Raw genomic sequence first — 18,666 nt, forward strand, 5'->3', positions numbered from 1 at the left:
GAATTTACGCCAAGAAAATTATTTTTTTTGAAAACATGGTGTATTTAAATAAATTTGCATCAAACAGGAAGTTTAATCCATTGCCGTTTTTATCATTCCGTTTTTCTTGAACCAGATAATGAAAGTATGTATTTGTATTGAAAATTTGTTCTCTCATCATATTTATTTATTTATTTTCAAACATAGGCACAAAGCAACACCCAAATGAATCTCTGGTGAAAAACGAGTCTAGCATGATAAATGATGACAGTATAAAAATAAATATAAAATATAGTATATTTCGCATGGTTCCACATTGCAAAAAAGCTTGTATATATTTATATAGACACACATACCGAAATATATGTATAAAACAGTACATATACTTTAACGAAAAATATGAAAATTATATTTCAAAAACATACATGAAGAATATTAGCTAAATTCTCAGCGAAAACAAAAAAACCAAACCGATACATTTGGCATTTTAAGATGTGGCCAGAGGTAGGAGGAGTTTGGGTTACACTGAAAGAAACAAACTAATTTTGGTTCCATATAATTAAAGGTCAAAGTTCATCCCTGAAGTTACAGAAGGCTCAGCCTCAGACAGGTACTCAGGGAGGGAATTCTCTTCTGGAGACGTCCTGGATTCATCATCATCAGCCATCACCCCGTCTTCGTGCGAACGTTGCCACTGCTTACTCTTACCCACAATGCCCTGCTTCTTCAGGTAACCCAGGCGACAGAAGAGGGGTGGCTCAGTGTAGGTCAGAGAGAAAAGGAAACAGGATTCTGTAGACAATCAGGGAAAAAATAATTGTATAAAAGTAACTGTTGCGTTAGTGTTGTACATGAATACTTCCAAGCCTTTTCTTACGATTACATCTTTATCAGTGCGTTCAGTATACCTGCATAAAAAGCCCTGAGGTCGGTCTGAAGGCAGTGCTCCAGAAAACGGCGCAGTGGTTGGCTATGAGATATAGGCCCATCCCACTCCGTCAGGAAGTCTTCGATAATGTGGTGGATAGCCTTTGGCCGGGGCAGTGGCCATCCAACTGGGCGGTATTTCATATCTTGTTCTATGAGGATCATACCATTGACAGTGTTGGGGAAGTTACTCACTCAGTAACATGGGCAGTGGTGGTTTAATGTGAGCAGTGGTGGCTTAATGGTTAGGGAAGCACAGTTGTAAATGAAAGATTGCTGGTTCGAGTCCCCAACCAGCAAGGCACCACTGAGGTTAAAATAGTACAGTATAACAGTGTGTCAACAATGATCACTAAATTCAAAGATGGAAAGTTCAGGTCCAAAAAGTACAACTCCAGTCCACAGTTTTGTCATAGGTCTCTCTGTGGGTAATGAAACATTTCTTGTCTGACAGATATGAAGCTGTAATGTTTGTCTGACAAACCTAAACGGGACGCAGAATATCAACATGGCCTCTCACCCGTAGGAAGTGTGTTGTAATAGTACAGGACAGGGTGCAGAAAGTTCGATTTCCAAGCCCGAGTCCACTCAGACTCTGCCCGGCCCGGTCCGAGCGTGTCAGTGCGGTTCAGCCCGTACTGCATAATCAGAACCAGCAGGCCCTGCTCTGTGACCTGGTGACCCGAAAGGTTGGTGAATTGTGCCAGGGCTTGGATGGGGAACTCTTCCAGGTATTCACAGTAAGAGCTTAAGGAAGGAAAATAAACAGAATGAAGTTTGTTTAAATACAAACCACCAACACAGAGGCTAAGCACACTAAGCCACACGCTGCCCCATGACAGTAATTTTATTATAAAAAAAAGTTGAATCTGACAACAGTTGTTGTCCAAATGTAGACGGGGGATGGTCAGGTCCTTCCTCACCCTCGCAGGAGAATAACGTCGGCCAACACCCCAAACATCTGGTATGGCCCAGAGGCCTCGTTAACCCTCTTTAGCAGCCAGGATAGCAGCTGTGTGGTCTCCAGCTTGGTAGTGGGCCAAGTCTTGCCATGGTATCGATGCTCCAGGACTCGGTGGATGGAGCGTACTGAGCCACAAAACAGACCAGAGAGTCGTGACAATGTGCCACCTTGTGCCAGATAGACACGATTCTGCAATTTCAGGCATCACCACCCAGGGCTAACAGACAACGCGCCAATGAAGCATGCCGCGCGTAACCAGCTAACAACATGGCCGGCGGGGAGGCGGATTACTCGTGTAGCGGAAGCCGTGGATGAAGCCTCCTGCGGATGAGCGGTAGTCTCTGGAATGGGCCGCTGCCCCCAACACGAACAGGCCGGGGGTCCTCTTCCCCTCGTACCACGCAGTGACCCCCGGAAAGCGCCCCCTAGCCACGCTACTGCATGGAGGCCGGGCAGAGCTGAAGGGCGAAACATAATGAAAATGCCGCGGCTCTCATAGGTACCGGGGGGGGGATCTCCTGTCCTTTTTTAATCGTATAAGAATTCACACTAAACATGGGCGTTATAGGCAATCCACAGGTTATGAATAAGATCCATTCCCAAAGTCCTGGAGGAACAATAATAACACAGTACATGATAATAATAATAATAAAGTACATAATAATGATAGAGATGAAGATCCAACACAGCACAGGGGGACCATGCAAACTCTTTGTGTGTGTGTGTGTGTGTGTGTGTGACTCACTGAGTCACAGTGCCGCCCCAGTGTAGCCTACATAAGAGTTTATCAGCTATTCCCTTAAAAATACAATATTTTATGTGATATTTTAACAAGGAATTTGCAATTCATACAGCAAAATACATCTGATCAGATTATCATGTCTTGTCCATACCTATCAAAGATAGAGAAGTTGAAGCGGAATCCCAAGCAGCGAATCACACGGTCGTACGGTTGCCGGAGTGAAAAGTTGTCATTGTGGTAACCAGGCAGGGTTGCCGCGGTAATGCCTGAACTCCTATTGCCGTTGTTTTCTTGAAGCAAATCAGCCAAGGTCAGGTAGAGTTGACCACGCCCCTTCTTGTCTTTCCGGTCACTCTTTTTCTCTTTGCCGGAGGCCTTCTTTCCAGGACTGTACTTGACAATGGCGATTTCTTCAAGCCCGCCTTCCACCAGGCCATCCAGTGATTTCAGCTGGTAAGTGTCTAGTAACTCATTATTGACAGCTCTGAATGGGAATAAAGGGGATTTAATGTGGTTTTTGCAAGACAAAGAAACAACGGCATGAAATATGAACCAAAAAAAAGAAATAAACAATAGTAATAAAATCAGTTAATAAAATGTGTGAGCACCTGAGGTCTCCAACATAGTGTGTCTGCCAGGCCAAGCGAACTGGATTTGGGCTGTAGAGGTGGATGCGGCTGGCCCTACCCAGAATGCTCTGTGCTGTTTCAAAGGCGGAATTCCCTTTGCCCAAGATCAATACTGCCTGGTTTTGGTATTCCTCTGGATCGACAGGTATGGACTCATAACCCTCAACCAGCTCGGAGCCAAAGAACTTCACCTCTTCAGGCACCCAGAGACCTGTGGCCACCAGCAGGACCCTGATGGGCAGGGAAGAATGTCCATATTATGAACAAACAGGGCAGACACTCACAGTAGGGTCTGGGCACAAGGCAAGGTTGGCAGTCCATCACAGGGTACACACACACTCACAGGGCAATTTAGAGGCTGATATGCATTGCCACCTGTTTTTGGAAAGTGAGAGGATGCACCTTGGGAAAAGCCAAGAACACGCAAACTCCACATACTCAGAGTGGGGGACAAGTATCAATCCCATAATTCTTTAGGTGTGAGAGTGCAGTGCCAAAATAAAGCCAGAAAAAATATGGTGGGGGGGGGGGGGGTGTAAGGACAATTCCAAGTGACCTATAAAATTTAGATTGGGGGGGGGTGCAAAATCTTTAGTGGCAGCACTGCATTTAAGTTGTTTATATGTATAGAGACCAATTCCCAGAAGATAAAGGTGAACAGAAGATACCTGCATGAATATTCCAGGCCGTTCTGGTCTATTAGCGTATAGCTCCGCCCTCCCTGGTCGCTGTCTTCAGAGGCCCGAATTTTTCCTATGTCCACTCCGTACTGGACCTTAAGGTCCAGCTCCTTGGCAAACAAGGAAAGATAGCGAGGAACGTCGTCCGCGTCTGGGTACAGCTGCTTGCTGACTCGCTGGAACAGCAGGTCCGGCCGATGGCTCAGCAGTGAGTTCCAGTCGTGCCGGAGGTTGAACTCACGGTTCCATCTCCCCGTGTAGATCTTGTTAATGCTGATGAGCTTCCGGTGTCTAGGGTATCTGCCAAAGAGGAAGATAAGCAGAGACAGATCGTGGATGCAGGGATTCTCTCAAAGGATGTTCTCGTTTTTATTTTAAATGGTGAATAGGGATGAGCAACTAGGGATCCTTTATACGTTGAAATCATTCTATCGCAGTTTAACTAACGCTGGGTGCTGACGTAGCCGCCCCCTGCTATGTCACAGTGTCACATATGGGTTAAATGCCGAGGACACATTTCGTTGTTGTGCACTGTATGCTGTGGTGTGCCAACAATGATCACTGATCACCAAATTCTAATTCTAACAAGACGCTAAACCATGTGGCAAGAAACTCACATGTTGAAAAAACTCCCAGGGGCAGAATTCCTCTCTAGAATGATGTAATCCCGTTGGCTGTGCGATAGGAAGTAGCCAATCTGTAGACCTGCAGGTCCGGCCCCCAGCACGCAGTAGTCATGGCGACAGGTGCTGTTGGAGCTGGGATGCTCATCACGGAGACAGTGGCCCAAGGCAAGCAGGAGGGTGAGGGTGAGGGTGGGCAGGGAAGAGGGAAGCATGAGCACTAGGAAAACGGACATAAAAAATCGTTTGAAAAGAGTACGGATAACAGAATGCAAAATCGTCTAGACTTAGGAATACAGTTAAAACCCATACTTTACTTAAAAACAGAGAGAAAATAAAGCAGGGCAAACGTTTATGTTGTTATTACTATAAAGACGACTCGGAATATAACTATGCGACGTAAAATTGTTTCGATCACATGCAATGCAGGAAAAAAGAAACAGTAGGCCCGGCTTGTTCTGTATCCTCGTGCTGGATTTCCGACACATGCTCTTCTTAAGGACTCGCATTCCGGCAAACCTGCTGCCGTGTCCATACAGCGGCTCGTAGCTCGCCGCAAAAGCCTGGTAACGCCGAGAGGGGAAAGACATCAACATGGAGCGTCTTACCTCTCGGAGCACGGACCGCTTCACCTTAGCATCGAGCAAAACGCATCCGCGCCAACATCAGCATGCAGTCGGACAGCGGCTCGCTACGCGGATGCGAACATATTTCCAGCAGCATTCCAGTCTTCCAGGAATCACTGCCGTCGCCTTCGGTCAATGAGGAAGCAGAGATGGATGAAAGGGGCGTGGCCAAATAAAGCCCCCCCCCCCCCCCCCCCGAAAAAAAACTTACTTCCACTGCGTTTTAAATACCATGAAGAAACTGATTTTATCGTAACATTCTAAAGAAATCTATTGAAATTTAACGACCTTGCGCGGATTTCAGTCAGCAAACTGAACGTCTGGCGTTCAGTAATGAATAGCGCGAGACTTCCTTGAACTCTTATCGCTATTCATGGTACATAGCTGTATAATAAATTGAGTTACTAGTTACCGGCTCTCTATCGATGCGTTGTAGCTGCCATGTATTGTAATTTCCAAATGCACCTAGCAGTTATAGCCATGGAACCACTGATTTTCGGCTAAAATGTCAATGATGCGTGAATATACGAACGATCAGGGTAGGTGTTTCTCAACGGGAGGACTGTGTCGGTGGGGGGGGGGGGAAATGACAACTGGAAGCGCCAGAATGAACGGGAAAAAAAAAACAAATCACTCTTTGCATTACCATATTTTTATTTAGACATTTTAATACCATAAACAGCACAGCAACTTTATAATCAGATTCAATTTTTTTTTCAGTGTAACAAAGGGTGGGGGGGGGGGTGGGAGCAGTTAAGAGAACAAAAAAAGGAGGGGAAAAAAAGACTATACAGCCTAAGGGTACGAACTGGCAATGCCCACCAGCTCATCTGTGGTGACAACATAAGGAGATTTTCCTGCAAACTGTTCAGGTGTTTTGAAAGACACCTAAAGAGGAGCCATAAGGGCTTCATGGCCCCGCCCCCTCTCCGTGCAGCCTCCAGCGACAGCGAGACTCTCCCACTACTTGACTCTGTATAGCACCTTCCTCTGCAGGCGATGCTGAAGCTCACCCCTCCTCATCATCAGCTGCAGGACCTTGTAGATAGCCTGCTCCGGGTACTTCTGCGGAGCGGGAAGACAGTGATCCGTCAAGAAGGACCCAAGGAGACAGTATCCGTTAGGCAGTTATTGCCTTTTTGTGGGTCGGGGGACAACTTTAGTCAACAAAATATTAAGCAACCAGCAAGATGTCAAAGGAATCCATATCCTGCGGAGGCGGCTTGGTGTGAGGGTAATCCCCAACACAGCCATCAGGTCACAGCGTGGCACTAGGGACGAACCTGCTTGGTGAAATCCTGGATGATACTGTGCTCGGACACCTGCGAGCCAATGGCGAAGCGGCGCTTCAACTGCTTCTCGATGCGCGAGATCATCTCCTGGTCCTCCTGTGTCGTGAAGCCCTCAACACCTACAAAGCAGTTGAGAACTATTAGTTTGAGGGGCAGTAACACACACGCATACCACACACACACCACACACACCACACACCTGAGAGGCTGCCTGACAGAGCAGCGTCCAGTGTTGACACCTGGAACAGACGCAGTGCCTCGTCCACCTCTCCTTCCCCAGCTACAGCCTGCAGCTTCATCTTCGCCAGCGACTCTGCGATCCTTACGACAGCCTCCAGCTGCCTGTGTGGGAGACAAGGGAGCAAACATGTAGCTGTCCCAGGTAACGAGACCTGACTAACAAACCAAGAAGCTCACAAGCCTGTAATACAAGTCGGATAACTTGGCAGATTTAAATGCGCTTTTTGCTGGAAGATCTTCCATCGAATTAGTACTGTGTAATTCACATTTTGACACGAACGGCAGGCCTGATTTAGTGATTATTAAAAAAATGTAACTTCTAGCCTCATACATGCAAATATCAATCACTCGTAGAAATTTTGTGGGTTGTGAATACTGACCATATATAGCAACGTCACGCAGTCCCAGACCACATGCCATAGTGCCCGAATAACCAGTATCCACAAGCACTGAGCGCTACTCACCTGACGGTGATGGGAATGGACGCCCGTTTGTCGCTCTCTCGCTCGTGCTCCCTCGCACCGCTCCTCATCACCACGTACCTGTTCTTCAGCTTCTCAGCGGCCGCCGCAGACAGGCGGGGGCCGCATTTCCTGCAACGCCGGCAACCACACAGAATGAGAGTAAACGGCCAGTCCTTAGCACTCTTAAAAACTTTAACTGTCCCTTTAAGAACAAAATGGCTGCCCCCCACCAAGCACTGTTACTTGTTCAGAACAGTACTTACGCTCTGGCATATGCGATGTACTTCTTCAGCGTGGCCAGTGAGATCTCCCCCTCCATGCCCTCCGTCTGGGTCTGAGCGCTCAAGTGAACATTCATCACATGACGGGCCAGGTTCTGATGAGAAGGTGGGGAGGTGTTATAACACGACTGGCCACCAGAGGGAGCAGGTGAACCTCTGCCAACAGCCACTGACCATGTCCCTCTGCTGGTCGTGCTGGTCCTTGACAATGAAGATCATGTCGAAACGGGACAAGATGGTGGGCATGAAGTCGATGTTGTCCTCCCCCTTGGTGTCGTCCCAGCGGCCAAAGACCGAGTTGGCAGCAGCCAGGACTGAGCAGCGGGAGTTCAGAGTGGTGGTGATGCCAGCCTGTGGCGGTTAAGGGTCATTTCAGGATCAACCACTTCAAACAAAAACACATGTGCAGATATTCTAATGAATGCGGTAAAGATGCTGCTGTTACCTTGGCAATGGAGATGGTCTGTTGCTCCATGGCTTCATGGATTGCAACTCTATCATCCTCCCTCATCTGAAACACGCAGGATGTTACGGAACCGGTGATGCAAGTTGCACATCACCTGACCCCCTCCCCTCCCCGCTACACGGCTGCCTGGCTCCCTCACCTTGTCAAACTCGTCGATGCAGACCACGCCCCCGTCGGCCAGCACCATGGCCCCGCCCTCCATGATGAAGCCACGGGTGCTGGGGTCTCTCAGCACGGAGGCGGTGAGCCCCGCAGCACTGCTACCCTTGCCGGAAGTGTAGACCTGAGTGTGTGTGGGGGGGTGAGAGATTAACAGTAGGAAGATCCAGGACGATAACACCACCACACCTTTCAGTATGAGCGACACGCAGACTCACCCCAATGGGGGAGCACCTCTCCACAAACTTCAGCAGCTGGGACTTGGCTGTACCCGGGTCCCCAAGCATCAACAGGTTGATGTCTCCCCTCCGGGTCAGGCCATCTGGCAGCCTGACGGAACAGAGCGGGAGGTTAGGCCCCGCCCCCTGCTTCGTGTGGCGATTCCTGCTCCTTCTGATATCACAAATCGGCACATGGTGTGGCTGCCAGGGTTTCCCCGGCAACGTCACCGAACGCACCTCTTCCTGGAGCCACCGAAGAGCAGGCATGCGATGGCCTTCTTCAGGTCGTCGCTGCCGTAAATGGACGGAGCCAGAGAGCGAGCCAGCGACTGGTACACCGAGGGCGAGGCGGCCAACGTCCGCAGCTGCTCCTCCTCCTCCGGGGTCACGGACCCCGAGCCACCCCGGCCTGGGGGCATCAGGGGCAAGCAATGGTTTCAGTAAAAGTAATAGGGCAGTGGTGGCTTAATGGTTAGGGAAGCACACTTGTAATTGAAAGATTGCAGGTTTCAATCCGTGAGCAGCAAGGTACCACTGAGGTACCCTGAGAAAGGTGCCGCCCCCAAGCGCTGCTCCCCGGGTGCTGAATTAGCTGCCCCCTGCTATGTCACATTGCCACATATGTGTTAAATGCAGGGGACACATTTCATTGTTGCACACTGTGTGCTGTGGTGTGTCAATGACCACTGATCACTAAATCCTAATTCTAATAGAACAGGAAGTAAAAAGAAAATCTAAAATTGCCCATTAAAAGTACAAATTACTTACAGTACCAGTCAAAAGTGCATTTAATGTCTCCATTTCAGCAACATTATTCACCTTACAGTAGGTATCCAACAATGAAGTGATACATATCAAATACTGCGACAACCAAGAGACATGTTCAACATCTCCAAATCTTCTCAAATTTTAGACACTATAAAAAAACCTCTTTTTGGCTTCGATGACAGTATTGACTCTGGACATTGTTTCACACAGCAATTTGACTAATTCATCTGACACTGTTATCCAAAGTGGCTTAGAGAAGAATAAAACATGCACTCCCTGGGATTTGAAGGACTTTCCACAAGTTCTGGGTACAAGTCAGCTACCCTGCTCTTCCATTCAACTCATCCCAAAGCAGCTCTATAGGGCTTAGGTCAGGGGATTGTGGGGGACAGGTCATCTGTCACAGCACTCCATCTCTCTGCTTGTTCACAAGATAATACTTACTACATAACCTGTGTGTGCTTGGGGTCGATATTATGTTGAAAAACAAATGAACTTCAGCAGAAATGCCCAGGCTTATGATTGGTGAGTACCCAGCGGCCACCTGCGCGCCCTTTCCTCCATACCTGCTCCCTCGGTGTCCACCTGGATGCCCACAACACGCAGGTAAGACGAGCGGATGCCGACGCCGGCAGCTCTGTCCCGGCCGCGGCGCTGGGACTTGGCCGGAGCCCCTTTTTTGATGGAGTAGATGCCCATAACGGTCACCCTGTTTCCAGGCACCACACGGTCACACAGGTACCTAAAGGAAAGCAAGACAGCAGGCAGGTCAGGCATCCTATCGGGATTTTCAGTACTAAGGATCATCATTCTGAAACATCAGTCCAGCCTGTCATTATAAGTCTGATTTAGGCTTTATTTTTTCAAATAAATAAATAAATAAATAAATATATTATACACGCACACACACACACACATTCCATTTGAATTTATATAATTTTAGTTATTTTATTTCTATGGATACGATGACAGCTAGACTGTATCTGACCTTTAGACAATCGTACCTGAATACACAGAGCACATTACTTACTAATGTTCTCAACACGGGCAAACTAGGTTCTTGGTATTATGAACAGTTTACAAGTAACTTGGCAATAGACCAGTTAAAACAAAAAAATTAAATGGAAACTATTCAATTCTCTTTTCATTTTGTTAGTCTCAGGTGTAATATTTCTTCATTTTTGTTATTGTAGTAATTTTGTTTTCTTTATTTCAGTTGACAAAAATATTTCCTTATAGGTTTCAGTTTTCCGTTAATGGTGATAAGCCCATGCAGCAGGGGGCAGAGGCGGCCCACCTGTCGCAGTAGAGCTGCAGGTGTCGGGGCATTTCCCCGTGAGGCACGGCGTCGGGCGACTCCTGCAGCCGCAGCATCTGGAAGTCGATGCACGCGCAGCGGTCCGGGATGATGAAGTAGGGGTCCACGGGGCACTTCACTCTGCCGGCCTGCTCACTGTGGGGCCGAGAGACAGACAGGGAGGCTGTCAGGGCCTCGTGGGTCACGCGCCAGACCCCCGTACAGGGAACAGGACTCACGCGTTGCACTTGCGAGGCAGGGCATAGCCCTGGAGCCCTGGGGGCAGAGGGACGTTGCTGATGACCGAGCGACACCCCCGGCACTGCAGGCACACCTTGGTAGCTTTTGCTCGCACAGCTGTGGTGGAGATTACGATCCCTGGGACCTTGACCAGCCTGGACACCTGATCCGACTGGGAAAGCAGGAACGACGTTAAAAAATAATAATCTCCTCAAACATATTCTTCAGAGATGACTTCACACAGGGAATCAGAAATTATATCCAAGACAGAAATGTTAACTGCCCTAAACTAAAACAAAGAAATCTAACAGGACTGAATTATTTCAAAATTTTCAATGAGATTTTTTTTTTTTGGAGTTGTCCAAAATTATTAATAAATCTCTTAGTTACAAGGCTCTCGTCTCACCTTGAGGTTTCGGATGGAGGCTGCGTGGGCATCGCTCTTCAGCATGACCTGGATGTCTTGGACCTGCTCTTCTCCGATGGGCCGTGGCCTGGTGACCTCGTCCGCCACGTCCTGCGCAGCCTCCTCAAGCTGTCGACATTAACTCGGAGTCAATGGCGAAAAACCGGAACATTTCCGCAAACAGGCGCGTAACTAGCGGTCTCTTACCAGGGGGAGGTTTTCTGAGGGGAGCTTGTAGAGACAATCAGACAGCTCCTCGTCGAAGCTGGCCAAGTCCTCCATTTCCACTTCCACCCAATATTCTCCCAATGTGTAATGTCGTTTGAGTTCATCTCTAAAAATGATTTCCAAAACTAATATTAATGACGGAAGCCTCCAGGGCGCAGCAAATCCACCTCGGTTTCATCACAGCTGTCGCAGCCATTAAAAATAAAATGTGTCTTAGAGAATGATTGCTCTTCCAACATTAAAATTCATCTGTAACAGACCGTATAAGTTTCTCAAATATCTGTGGCAGCTCATATCAACGTGGCAAAGAACACATAAGACACGCAACGACCTCCAAATGTGAATAAAGTCTATGAAAGTCAATCAATTGAAATTACAGTAAGCATTAATGAGAACAACACGTCTTACCGATATTTATAGGTGAACCCCGTTCGATCAGTCCCGACTCGAAACTGTCTTAGAAACTCCTTGAATCTTTTTTTAATTTGGCTTCTCTTTACTCCATCGTCTGCCGGTCCTTCCGGACCGCCGAAGCTGTCACTATAAAATACTCCTGGGTCATCAAAACCAGACATCCTGCACCACTTTCACCTATTTACTCAGATAGCTAAACAATCAATTAATTTTTGCGTTACCGTTGTGTTGATTACCAAAGCGCAAGCCTGTCTGTAGTCACAACAGATGCAAAAAAGCTTCGCAGGACTGTTATTTGAAGAAGTCGTCCTCTAGATTACGAACTTTATGTTATTAAGACACGTAATAACTATCCTTCGTTTAAAAACATATACATTTAATATAAACATACACAAACTTGCCAAATACACTCAGACAATAAGTTTCCCCCGACTTCCTCGCTGAAAATTTCGCGGCAAACTTCACGTCTGGTTCCTCCGTAGGCCCATCCCACCCACAGACCTGCTTTAGTGATTGGCTAAATGTATCCCTGCTTAGTGATGATTGGCTTGTTGCATTTCGCGGGGGCTAGATTAAACGCCCACTGAACTCTGGGGGTTGTGCTTAAGGAGTATTGGTGGCGGGAAAGTAACGAAGAGGACTGCTAAGGTCCTGGAAGTACCCTAGATTATTAAGAAAGATATCGTTCACGTGTATATGTATTTGACCTGAAAGATACGTAGTGCCATCGCAGGTACGAAGCTTTATATGTGATCACTTAAGATTTCTATTATGTAATAGTAAAATTGAAATGACTTAATTCTTATTACAAGTTGCCATTAAACATTTTAAAATAAATGCACGTATCTTTGTATTGTATAAAATTAAGTGTCCGGTATCTCCTATACTGTCTCCGATATTGCATTAGATTAACAATGACCGATATAAACTCATACATTGATTCACTGAAAAATGTTAACATTTTTGGCAGGTCTGGTAACACATTTTGTATCATTGATACTTTAAGCCTCTTTGGATAAGAACTTTTCACAATGGATGGATGGTGCAATTTTGGGAAGCTTTTCTTTGCACTACAAAAGTCAATATTTGGATTACGGCTCCAGAATGGGGAGGCTTCAGTCCGGTCTCCACTCTGTGCGCTTGGAGTTTGCATGTTCTCATACTGCGCAGGATTATTCCTGTACTCAAAGACATGCAATTCGGATAATTCGCGTCTCTAAATTGCCTTTTGTGCGCATTTTCTCCCGATATCCAGGGGGGAAACAGTTTTAATATTAAAATTATGATTTGACAGCAAGAGGAAGTTAATAAACAATTAAATCCATGACTGTCTTCTTTAAGAACCAACAGAACTAAACAGAGTGACATGTTCAAGAGATAGGAGTAAAAGCATACTATTCTCTACAAAAGTGTTTCTCTACCCAGCCCTCAGAAGCTCCAGACGGGCCACGTTTTTGCTCCCTCCCAGTTCTCTCCCAGACTGTCCACATTTTGTAGGAGGGAGCAAAAACACAGACTGTATGGGCACCCCTGAGGACCTGCTTGAGAAACACTGCTCTGCAGAGGCCTAAGATGATCCTTGCTGTATCTCTGGAGGATAGGCTTCCTGAGACAGACTGTTATCCCTTCCAGGGTGTACCCCAGCTTTGTCCCCCGGGCAGCCTTTTCGGGACAGGCTGAGATGTTGAAATAAAGAAGCAGTCAATTTTGTCTTTTGACAGCTAGAATATTAGCCATTACTCTAAACGATAAGGGCATGAAAATCAATAAAAAAAAATCCAGTTTGACAAAGACAGACAAGATCATTTATCCCCTCAGGGAAATTCATGTTAGGTCAATTTAGTACGTTTGCTTCAGAGGAGGTGTGCCTGTTTCACAATAAAAATCAGCAAGTTAAGACAGTAACTCCCCCCTCCGGCTTTGTTGTGAATGTTAATACTGATCCATATCGCACAGAATGACGCACATGAATTCCAATAAACAGAGGAGCTTTACAACTTTAATAAACAGCATTACAATGATTACACATATTCATTTACCAGTGGCAAAATCAATCCAGACAGACTGGGACTGACCGATTCACTGCTACGTAACAGTCAGTCAATCTACTCTATGTTGGTAACAGTCCTTATGAGGTTTCTGTCATCCACCCATCTTCCTGCAGTTCCTGTACCACCTCTGTTTTTAAGGCACCACTCCATGCTTCCTCCCAACCTGTATGAAGCCATTGACGCAGTGGTCGATATCTGCATCCGAGTGAGCGGCCGAGATCTGTACCCGGATGCGGGCCTTGCCCTTGGGTACCACCGGGTAAGAAAACCCGATCACATACACCCCTACGGGGAGAGGAGGAAAATGCCGATCACATATTTAGAGAACACAATCACAGTCTGTAGATCAAACACCATGATCACGAAAATACAGGGACTGCAAATTTAATGAAAGTCACAGCAGCCTGGAGACTAAAACAAGCAAAAGCAGACATCTCAATGTACAACGAACAATGGAGATCGGCAGTCGTATCCTAAATACTGAATGTGCGGTATTATATAACAAACACAGACTGAAGCAGCTATTCACCCAGTCTGCTCTGTGTATGAATCACTCTGGTAATTCCTGTCTATTCTCACTTGGGGTACGTAAGCTTCACTCTTGTGGAGCAGTCCACTAAGGGCTGTGTGCCGAGGGGTGTCCAGCAGACTCACCCAGTTTCAGCATGTCCTCAGCCATCACAGAGGCTAGCTGTGCATCCCCCAGCATCACTGGACAGATGGGATGGTTTGCGCCCGAGATAGTGAAGCCAGCCTTAGTCATCGAGTCTCTGAACCTAGGGAAAATAAGGACAGTGTATTAAGTTAAAAGAAGTCACAATAATTCAAGCTTATTTAAAGATTACTGCACATTTAACTTTGGGTAAAGTATTATGAAAATTTGAATGCACACATATAAAAGCATGTATTTTCACTAAGTTTATTACCTACATATTATTGTCCCCCCTGCATTTACCTCTTGGTCTTGGCCGCCATACTCTCGGCAATCTCATTGGACTGGAGCAGCAGCTCAATGGCACGGGTGGAGCAGCCCACCACCGGAGGGGGGAGGGAGTTGGAGAAGAGATACGGGCGCGAACGCTGTCGCAGCAGGTCGATCAAAGTTTTGGGACCCACCGTGTACCCCCCTGAGCAAGAGAGAGTATATGATGTATATTATACATATAACAACATATATAACATACAGTATAATGACGTTGTAATGTATCACAAAACACCCATGTAAAGCACCTAGGGGTGACTTGTGAAAGGCACTGTATAAAAATAAACTGAATTGAATATATGGATTCAGTGGACGATGTGACATGGAAGAGTATAAAAACATAACTGCATCTAAAGATGGTTCATGCAGCTTTAAGAAAACTCAAGTCCACTGGACACACAGTCCTGTGCAAAAGTCTTAGGCAGTCAGAGAAAACAAAGTTTAAATGATCTTTATGTTGCTGTAAAACTATGATGCCTGTGAAAGTGTGTCAGCGTAGCCATTGCAAAACCTCTGCTAAAGTCACCCCAGTACATGCAGCAACCCTCCTACACACCATGAATGTTTTGACTCGACCATTAGCATAGCACTAATGCAAACCTCAATGACCTTTTTTTAAGTAATTAATTACTTGAGCTGGTGGTGAAATTAAACAAACGCATGGAACGGCTGAGGTGCCCCTGAGGAGAAGTTTGGGAACTGAACCAGTGTTCATCTAGCCGTCCAACTAGATATCAGTAACTTTTTGGAGAGCAGAAGATATTCTTGTAAGTTTTTATTGTTACTGTTTGCATATGTTCTCGTGTTACATTGTGTTTTTTTCGAGCAAATATAGACTTATTGCCCAGATAAAAAGCTTTAAACATTTTCCTTGACTGCCTCAGACTTTTGCATACTACTGCAAATCGTAAAAACTGCTGACCATGCAAACAGTATTTGCACAGTTACAAAATCCTGAATCTTACCAGCCGCACCCCCCAGGGCCTTGCCCAGGGTGGAGTTGACGATGTGCACCCTGTCCATCACCCCCAGCAGCTCATCCGTGCCCCTGCAGGGCAGCAATGAGGAAGGAACTTATGAGGGCGAGTGCACATCAGCCACGCCTGCTTGGAGGTGTGGCTCGACTCATAAAAAGTGATCAGGTTTGCAGCCCCCCTCTCCACTCACCGGCCTCTGGGACCCATAAAGCCAGTGGCGTGACACTCGTCGATAAAAACCATCGCTCTGTATCGCTCGGCGAGGTCACAGATTCCAACCAGGGGCGCAATGTCCCCGTCCATGGAAAACACGCCATCCGTCACGACGAGCCGCAACCTGGAGGACTAACGGGCAGGAGTGAGAAGTGGCCATTTAAAGGCATATTAAAATACGTATGTAAGCACTTGGCAAAAAATAAACGATTCTGATTCATACTTTCAATTTCAGTGAGCAAGCCAGAGGTACCAGTGGCAGGGAAAAACTCCCTATAAGGAGGAAACCTCGGGAGGAACCAGAATCAAAGTGGGAGTCCACCCTCCAGGGGCTGGCAGAGGAAGTCAATACTTAGTGTGCTGAAGACCATGGGCAATACGCAAAAATTTGCTTGCCTGATGCTATCTGAATGGACTTCAACACTTCGGGATTCATGAATGTTTACATATGCTGCATAAGATTTGTTAGCTCACAGTAATTACTGCTACAATATAATGGAATTAAACTTGGTGTGTGTCACGTCCGGCTCGTCCGATCCTCGTGTGTGCCACGTCCCCTGATTATCCACGTGTGCTTCCCCGATCTTGACCAGCTGTGTCCGATTATTTTCGCCCAGTCCTGTCTATTTGAGTCCACGTCTTGCCCTGCCTTGTTGTCCGTCATTGATGTTAGTCGATGTCTGTGCTATTGTTTTGCTCTCTTCTATCCTGTCCCGTAATAAATCCCCAGTTTCCCCCAACTCTCGCCTCCTTGCCTGCTTCCTGTCCGCTCGTCTGCCCGCCGCTTACCCGGCGATCCTGACAGTGCATTTTATAAATAGCTGTAAATCACGCTTTTTGGCAGCACATAAGTGAATTTTGACTACTCTTATTCCACTCTTAATTAGACATGTCACCATGTCTTCTGTTTCACCTGCGACTCCTTCAGCTTATCCTCCAGGTCTTTGAGATCCATGTGCCGATAGCGGAACCTCCGAGCTCGGCACAGCCGGATCCCATCGATGATGGACGCATGATTCAGCTCGTCAGACAAAACCGCATCGTCGGGCCCCAGGAGAACCTGAGAGAGAACAGCAGAGACAGACACAAAATGTGACGCACAGAATCACAGACCACCAGATAAAGGGGGTGGAGCCTTAGACAGGAGGACAGAGCTGGGTGCCAGTTACCTCAAAGAGGCCCGCGTTGGCGTCGAAACAGCTGGCGTACAGGATGGCATCCTCCCGCTCGTGAAACTGAGCGATTTTCTGCTCCAGCCGCTTGTGGAGGTCCTGAGGGATTTGAGAAGATCTGATACATTTTCTGCAAGCCTGGGATCATAATTCAAGGCTTCAGCTCAACAAGCATTTTCGGTGCTGGTTCGGAGAAATTAATATAAGCTGCGAGATAATTAACATAACGCTATGCTTGTCTGAAGAAAACTACATAGCGATAGGCAGACTGTCCTACAGTATTCTGACACTGCATTACCACCAACAACCACAGGGGTGCTGAAGCACCCTCAGCACCCCTACGTCCAGCACTATTTGTTGTTAGACAATATTTTCTGGCCTTACCTGCGTACCACAGATAAACCTCACGGAGCTGAGCCCGGCACCATACTGCTTCAAGGCTTCAACTCCTGCCTCGATCACTTCGGGGTGACTGGAGAGACCCAAGTAGTTGTTTGCACAGAAGTTCAGTATGTCTGAAAGCGCAAATGGAGGGAAGTGGGGAGACGGATTTATCGGCGTGTCTGTGACAGTAATTCATGTTTGTCCATATATGGTATTTGTATATTTATACCCTCTGTATGAGTGTGTATCTTTATATTTGCTCTACGGGACATCACAGAAGACATATGTATCGAGTCAGAATCGTGGCTATTCATGGACAACTGCTGATTAACGAAGAGGAAGGAAGCGGGGTGGGCCAAAATGAAACAAAGCAAAAGTGAGTGAAAGTTCCCAAGCTTGAATAGCACTGAAGGCACAAAAGACAGCTGCACAGAAATCCTGATCACAACTAGTGTCCTACCGCCACGACTCCCATCCACGTTGATGCGCGGTCCTTGTTTGGATGTGATCACTCTCTCTCCTTTCCACGTCCCTGCCACTCGGATAGATTCAAGTTCGCTTTCCAGCACCGACTTAGCTTCGGCAAGAGCGGCGTATTTCCTATTTGAGTTCAGCAGAGGGCTTAAAATACCCCTTACCTGGTAGTTTACTTTAAAAACGGTTGTTCGGACAAGCATGGCGACAGTCAGTCAAACTCTGTTCGCTTAGGAGGCGTTACCAAATAGCGACTATGTGACCTGTGCGCCAATAGCGTGCATGGGCGTGACAACGAGACCAATCATGTCCACCGAACACAAAAATGTCAGTGGTTCCGACCAATCCTAAATGAATATATCGGCGACACCCCTTTTTAAATGCCACTTAACCCAATATTTAACTTTACTGTTACTTTTGGTCATATGCCTTTTTAATCCTGCTTCAATTGTACAATAACCCAGTAGTGCCGGACGTAGGGGTGTTGTAACGCCGGTAATGCAGTGTCTGATTAGATGACTCACAGTCGACTACTGAAGACCAAAAATAAAAGAGTCGTTATGACTTTCAGCAACGAGCTCAAAACCTTTTCCCGCGTTATGTAACAACCGATGAATATCTCGTCCATCATTCACGTGTCAGTACGCAATTGCAAACTTTTTAAGCATTAGCTTAATAATGTATTAGACATATAAAAGATATCACATTCCTTTTTATTGATGAGCTCCCTTGAGGATCTCATGAATAAGACGGATAATCGATATTAT

The 18,666-nt window shown here is 46.6% G+C and overlaps 3 protein-coding genes across 3 annotated transcripts; all 3 read right to left on the reverse strand.

Moving 5' to 3' along the window:
• Positions 1-144: 144 nt before the first annotated feature.
• On the reverse strand, positions 145-5,326 carry foxred2 (FAD-dependent oxidoreductase domain containing 2). Its single transcript, XM_048991300.1, has 10 exons — positions 5,153-5,326; positions 4,539-4,764; positions 3,910-4,221; positions 3,221-3,472; positions 2,764-3,096; positions 2,162-2,328; positions 1,830-1,995; positions 1,427-1,653; positions 888-1,058; positions 145-771 (listed from the first exon to the last, which is right to left on the reverse strand). The coding sequence occupies exons 2-10, from the start codon at positions 4,757-4,759 to the stop codon at positions 539-541; spliced, it is 2,082 nt and encodes a 693-aa protein (XP_048847257.1). The 5' UTR covers positions 4,760-4,764; positions 5,153-5,326; the 3' UTR covers positions 145-538.
• Positions 5,327-5,906: 580 nt separating this feature from the next.
• On the reverse strand, positions 5,907-12,138 carry mcm5 (minichromosome maintenance complex component 5). The gene is made up of 16 exons (XM_048992127.1): positions 11,641-12,138; positions 11,212-11,338; positions 11,005-11,133; positions 10,598-10,770; positions 10,359-10,514; positions 9,628-9,803; positions 8,531-8,702; positions 8,291-8,402; positions 8,053-8,196; positions 7,893-7,958; positions 7,622-7,798; positions 7,430-7,542; positions 7,167-7,295; positions 6,662-6,804; positions 6,454-6,581; positions 5,907-6,235 (listed from the first exon to the last, which is right to left on the reverse strand). The coding sequence occupies exons 1-16, from the start codon at positions 11,805-11,807 to the stop codon at positions 6,134-6,136; spliced, it is 2,214 nt and encodes a 737-aa protein (XP_048848084.1). The 5' UTR covers positions 11,808-12,138; the 3' UTR covers positions 5,907-6,133.
• A 1,487-nt stretch (positions 12,139-13,625) lies between these two features.
• On the reverse strand, positions 13,626-18,458 carry gcat (glycine C-acetyltransferase). The gene is made up of 9 exons (XM_048991543.1): positions 17,886-18,458; positions 17,426-17,556; positions 17,039-17,140; positions 16,783-16,929; positions 15,847-16,001; positions 15,645-15,727; positions 14,653-14,824; positions 14,352-14,473; positions 13,626-13,982 (listed from the first exon to the last, which is right to left on the reverse strand). The coding sequence occupies exons 1-9, from the start codon at positions 18,100-18,102 to the stop codon at positions 13,831-13,833; spliced, it is 1,281 nt and encodes a 426-aa protein (XP_048847500.1). The 5' UTR covers positions 18,103-18,458; the 3' UTR covers positions 13,626-13,830.
• Positions 18,459-18,666: the final 208 nt, after the last annotated feature.

Source organism: Brienomyrus brachyistius, chromosome 22 (assembly GCF_023856365.1).
Source record: "Brienomyrus brachyistius isolate T26 chromosome 22, BBRACH_0.4, whole genome shotgun sequence".
Taxonomy (NCBI): domain Eukaryota; kingdom Metazoa; phylum Chordata; class Actinopteri; order Osteoglossiformes; family Mormyridae; genus Brienomyrus; species Brienomyrus brachyistius.